Source organism: Helianthus annuus, chromosome 13 (genome assembly GCF_002127325.2).
Source record: "Helianthus annuus cultivar XRQ/B chromosome 13, HanXRQr2.0-SUNRISE, whole genome shotgun sequence".
Taxonomy (NCBI): domain Eukaryota; kingdom Viridiplantae; phylum Streptophyta; class Magnoliopsida; order Asterales; family Asteraceae; genus Helianthus; species Helianthus annuus.
In genome coordinates, this window is record NC_035445.2 from 9,808,968 (window position 1) to 9,815,383 (window position 6,416).

Consider the following 6,416-nt stretch of genomic DNA (forward strand, 5'->3'; position numbering starts at 1 on the left):
TTTTTTTCCATGATTCTGTTCACTGCACTTCGACGTATCATATCTTTTAGTGTATGAAAGACAACCAATTAGTTCTGTTACCTTGGGTCAAGGAGGGTGTTGATCGAACACTATGCAGAAACGATTGCTTTTAACGGCAAGGTGGTGACGATGGTGGCTGGGTTGCACAGAGACGAGAAATAAACTACGCCACCGCCGCTATTGATCAATCCGGATGGTGTGCACTGGCTTAATCGTCAAACAGAGGTGACCGAATAATGATTTTAAGCTTGCGATTGATCAAATAGAGACAATCAAAGTGATCGGCAGACCGAAACTTGAACCCAACTGATGCTGCAACGGTGGCGACTCGCCAGCTAGGAGACTGCAACTTAAACAGGAATGGAGGTATGCGGTTTGTGTGATAGTGTTTCTATGAATCTGTGATAACCGAATGAGAACTTGGGCTGTATAAAACGAATATACCACCTATTCTATAGCTAGTTAGTTGAATATGATATGGAATGTGGCGGTAAGTCTTTGAACGAAGGGTACAAAAGTCAAGGCTTTTGTTTGGTTTAATATTATTACTGTTTTGTTATTATTTGTTTCTAATTTTTCACTTATATATATATTTTTATACAATTTATTTATTAATAGAAGATGAGGTAAGATACTTGGCCATTTTAAAACTCCTAGATTGATTGTTCCCTTGTACAAGCATCATTCTCTAATTATATATATATATATATATATATATATATATATATATATATATATATATATATATATATATATATATATATATATATATATATATATATATATATATATATATTTGTGATAATAATTCAAACTTTAGATTTTCTAATTTTATCGGGTATTACAGTTCTACCTCCCTTAAAAGAAATTTCGTCCTCGAAATTACTGTTAAAAAAATACACTAACATTACGGGTATTTCAACCCTCTACCCCTTAAAAATAATTTCGTCCTCGAAATTTGAAGGTTATAGACACGGGATGAAAACATATTGTATAAACAACACCAATAAGTCAATAATCGAGCATCAAATACGTACCATAAGACAGTAGGGATAGGAGTTCAATATAGATGAATGAACTAGGTTTCGAATAGCCTTGGATATTGAGAACGGATTGCATCCTCCGATTCCCAAGTGGCTTCGCGTTCCGGATGATTTTTCCATAAGATTTTTACAAAAGGTATAGATTTCCTACGCATGACACGCTCTTGTCGATCCAGAATTGCCTCGGGTTCCTCTTCGTACGATAAGTCCTCATGAATCTCATGTAGAGGATAGTTCACAACATGAAAAGGATGGTAATTACACCCGTGTAACAACGATACATGAAAAACATTATGCACGTTAGATAACTGTGGAGGTAGAGCTAACCGATATGAAACTTTGCCGACTTTCTCCAATATCTCAAACGGCCCGATAAAACGTGGACTCAATTTCCCCCTTATGCCAAAACGTCGAACACCTCTGCATGGTGATACTTTTAGGAACACTTTTTCCCCAACATTAAATTCCAAAGTTCGTCGGTGACGATCTGCATAGCTTTTCTATCTACTCTGAGCTTCCTTGAGTTTTTCACGAGCAATAGCAACCTTTTCATTTGTGATCTGCACCAGTTCGGGCCCCTCAATCAATTTTTCACCAACCTCCTCCCAACATATGGGAGCTCGACACTTACGCCCATTTAATAACTCAAATGGTGCCATGTCGATACTAGCTTGCCAACTATTGTTGTAAGAAAACTCTACCAAGCATAAGTACTCATCCCAATTGCCAGTCCACTCCAATGCACATGCCCTAAGCATGTCTTCCAAGGTCTGAATAGTACGCTCAGACTGCCCATCAGTTTGTGGATGGAAAGCAGTGCTAAACCGTATCTTGGTATCCCAAGCATTTTGAAAACCTTTCCAGAACCGTGATGTGTATCGTGGATCCCTATCACATACTATAGAAGATGGTGTTCCATGCAATCGAATAATATCACGTATGAATATCTCTGATAGCTTACTCACTAGATACCCCTTTTGAATAGGCAAGAAATGAGCAGACTTTGTGAGCCTATCAACTATAACCCAAATGGCGTCATTCTTCTTAAGGGTTCTTGGAAGACCCGTTACGAAGTCCATAGAAATATCATGCCACTTCCAAACCGGAATGTCCAGAGGCTGAAACAATCCACTAGCTCTTTGATGTTCAATCTTCACTTGCTGGCAAATCAGGCACTGGCCAACATATCTAGCTACATCTTCTTTCATACCACTCCACCAAAAATGTTGCCTTAGATCTCTATACATCTTTGTGGATCCAGGGTGAATAGAAAACGGTGAACTATGTGCCTCAGCTAATAACTGTTCACGAATGGTGGAATCATCTGGCACACATAAACGTTTCCCACACCATATCGTCCCATGCTTATCGACTCGAAATTCAGATTGCTTCCCCACCTCTAAGTTTTGCAAGATTGCCCAAAGCTCACCATCCTGTTGTTGAGCTTCCTTTATCTACGTGATAAGGTTTGGTTCAATCTTCAGTCTCGCCAAATAACCAACAGACTCACCAAACTGTAGACCAATCTCTGAGCGGTTCAAATCTGATAGAATATGAGGCTGAAGAGTTAAACAAGCTAAACCTCCTGAACTCTTTCTACTCAAAGCCTCTTCCACGACATTAGCTTTACCAGGGTGGTACTGAATGTTGGCATCATAATCTTTAAGTAGTTCTAACCATCTCCTCTGCCTCATGTTAATCTCCTTCTGAGTGAAAATGTACTTAAGGCTCTTATGGTCGGTAAATATGTTACATGTCTCCCCGTAGAGATAGTGCCTCCAAATCTTGAGCGCAAAAACCACTGCTGCAAGCTCTAAATCATGTGTAGGGTAATTGACCTCATAAGGCTTAAGCTGTCGCGAAGCATATGCAATGACCTTTCCATGCTGCATGAGAAAACAACCAAGCCCTTTCTTCGATGCATCACTATATATATCAAACCCGCCAGAGCCAGAAGGGAGAGTAAGGATAGGAGCAGATACAAGCCTTTGCTTTAGTGTCTCAAAGCTCTTTTCCTGATCGTCATTCCAAGAAAATTTTATCCCCTTTCTTAAAAGTTGAGTGAGTGGTAGAGCTATAATAGAAAATCCTTCCACAAAACGTCGGTAATAACCCGCTAGCCCAAGGAAACTACGAACTTCAGTAACTGAAGTCGGTCTAGGCCATTTAGTGATAGCCTCTACCTTAGAAGGGTCCATAGTGATACCGTCAGCCGATACAATGTGGCCTAGGAACGCCACTTTCTCAAGCCAAAAGTCGCACTTAGAAAACTTGGCATATAAATTCTTCTGACGTAGGGTCTCAAGAACAGTGCGAAGGTGGTTTTCATGTTCTTCTCGGCTCTTAGAAAATACCAGAATATCATCAATGAACACAATAACAAAGCGATCCAAATACTCGTGAAATACTCGGTTCATGAGATCCATAAAGACGGCAGGAGCATTTGTCAATCCAAAAGGCATGACTAGAAACTCATAGTGACCATAACGGGTACGAAAAGCTGTCTTAGAAACATCTTGATCTCGGACCTTCAACTGGTGGTACCCTGATCTGAGATCGATTTTAGAGAAAAACTTCGCTCCCTGGAGCTGATCAAAAAGGTCATCAATACGCGGTAAAGGATAACGATTTCGAATAGTGATTTTATTAAGCTCTTGGTAGTCAATGCATAACCGCATGCTACCATCCTTCTTCTTCACAAATAATACCGGTGCTCCCCATGGTGAAACGCGCGGTCTAATGAATCCACGTTCCAGAAGTTCTTGCAATTGCTCCTTCAACTCCTTCAATTCTAATGGAGCCATACGATACGGTGCCTTGGAAATAGGTTCAGCCCCGGGAACTAGATCAATAGTGAACTCTACCTCACGATCAGGTGGTAACCCTGGAAGTTCTTCTGGAAAAACGTCAGAATAATCTCGAACAATGGGAAAGTTTTCGATACCGGGTGCATCCACAGACGTATCTTTAATAGCAGCTAAAAATCCTTCACACCCGTGTGATATTAGCTTTTGAGCTTTAAGAGCAGAAATGATTTTGATAGATTTTCGAGGTTGAGTCCCTTGAAAACTAGAATCAGGATAACGGAGGTCACCAAAAATAACTCGCTTAGAATGACAATCAATGGTTGCTCGATGCATAACCAACCAATCCATGCCTAAAATGACATCAAAATCTCCCATTTGCATGGGATAAAGATTCGCTTTACGAACAATATTCCCGACCACAAGCGGGCAATCTCTATAGACGTGAGTAATAATAGTAGGATTTCCCATAGGTGTGGAAATAACTAAGGTATGATCCAAAAGAGAAGGCACAATTTTAAGATGTCGAGCAAATACTTGTGAGACTATCGAATGGGTTGCCCCAGTATCAAATAACACATAAATGTCGCGACCAGCAAGATAAATAATACCCGAAACAGTACCTAGTGCAATGACGACTAATGAGATACAATAGTTATACGAAACGAGAAACAATGAAACAAGCAAATCACGATCATTAAAAGAAAAAAAATGGGAAACAATCCCTGGAGTAATAGCAGCTTCCCCTACAGTCAATGTGAATACTCGTCCTCCAGTATTAGGTGGCACATTTGCTCCCCAATTAGTATCAACTGCTCGGTTCCTCGCCTAAGGGCACTGTTTGACCATATGCCCCATCTCCCCACAACTAAGACAAGCTCCAGTAAGTCGGCGACAAATGCCTGGGTGATGTTTGTTGCAATGGTTACACAATGGATGTTGGGTTGGATTTTGATTTCCTCTCTGATTCAGTGGTTGAGCCTGGATCGGTTGCTGGTATTGTTGGATCTGACCCTGATTTTGGTTTCTACCCTGCCAAGGTCTAGTATTTTTCCCTGCTGACCTATTTCCCGCATTGTTACGATCAATACCATACTGATTGGGTCCTTGAGACGAAGAATGACTAGTAGACGGAATACGGTTTCCATCTCTGTTCCTTTTCTTGCTATCATCAGAATTTCCCAAGAATTCTTTCATCTCCATCTCTACTTTCTTTGCAGCATCTACAGCTTCCGCAACATTAGCAAACCTGGAATCAATTATTTGCCTACGAATCCGATCACACACAGCCCATTGATATGTTTCCGCTTGTTCCTCCGGTGTTCCAGCAGCATCCCCAAGAAAACCAACAAGTCTATAAAATCGATCAGTGAAGTCGGTAAGTGATTCATCATTCCGTTGGCGGATATTATGATACTCACGTCGATAAGCTCCTTTATCCACCACAGTAAAGTACTTCTCAAAGAAAAGGTCACAAAAGCCATTCCAAGTTAGAGTTTCTACAAACGCTGGACCTCCTCTTTCTCTTAAAACAGACTCCCACCAAACATGCGCATCTTCTTCCAACTTATAAGCTGCTAAACTAGCCCTGTATTGCTCATCAACCCTAAGTACAGTGAAAATCTTCTCAATGTGAGAAATCCAATCTTTTGCCACTGCTAGTGTAGATGCCTTAGTAAACGATCTCGGTTTATGCTTCACGAAATGAGCTAGCCAATCTTGTATTCCCATATTGCCACCCGCATTGTTCGGGTTTGGGTTTGGATTCGGGTTGGGATTCGGGTTGGGGTTGGGATTGGGATTTGGGTTTGGATTCGGATTAGGGTTCAGATTTGGATTCGGATTACGTATTGCCTGAACCAGAGTTGGCAATACGGCAGTAAGAGCCTGAGTCATAGCGGCTACAACGGCTAGATCAGGCTCGTTTGGTCCTCCATCATTTTGACGATTCGAGTTGCGTGGCTGACGACGAGGAGGCATCTAGAAAAACACATTAAGAATTTAGATAGACACAATAAGCAAATAAAACGAACTTAGCACATAAGGAAAATACCTAACCCAACGTCTACCCAATCTCACATGTCTTTGGTTATTTAGTTTAAATTTTCAACAGGAAAGAGCCTAAAGCTCTGATACCATAACTGTAACACCCGGGCCCGAAAAGGCTGAACGTGTCACCCAATACAGTAATCAGAGACATTTTAAAATTTAACTCCAATAAAACACTAACTCCAAAAGGTTTAAAAATCTAAAACCACACAACGGTCTTAACGACAATAAAGATGTCTAAAATTTAAATAGCAATTTATTTAAACTCCTTATTTCCAACTCTAGTCATTTAGTTTTCTCTCTTCGCACTTTTCCCCACGTTCCCCTGAGTACCTGTTTAAGAAACAAGAGAAAACAACAAAATAAACACGACTGAGCCAAAAATTGCCCAGTAACGGAAAAACAAAAGCAATAACGGTAACGATCAATACGGTATTCGATCAATGGTGAAACGATACTATGAAAATAACAATGTAACGATACAGTCAACACTAATCAA

At 40.4% G+C, this 6,416-nt stretch overlaps 1 protein-coding gene across 1 annotated transcript; it reads right to left on the reverse strand.

Annotated features, from left to right (window-relative positions):
* Positions 1 to 4,696: 4,696 nt before the first annotated feature.
* On the reverse strand, positions 4,697 to 5,848 carry LOC110900486. Its single transcript, XM_022147374.1, has one exon. It carries the CDS (start codon positions 5,846 to 5,848, stop codon positions 4,697 to 4,699), a length of 1,152 nt encoding a protein of 383 aa, XP_022003066.1.
* Between the last annotated feature and the right edge of the window lie 568 nt (positions 5,849 to 6,416).

What these genes read in the sequence shown, in the direction of transcription:
- LOC110900486 (XM_022147374.1), bottom strand. Translation starts at nt 5,848, where the DNA reads ATGCCTCCTCGTCGTCAGCCACGCAACTCGAATCGTCAAAATGATGGA.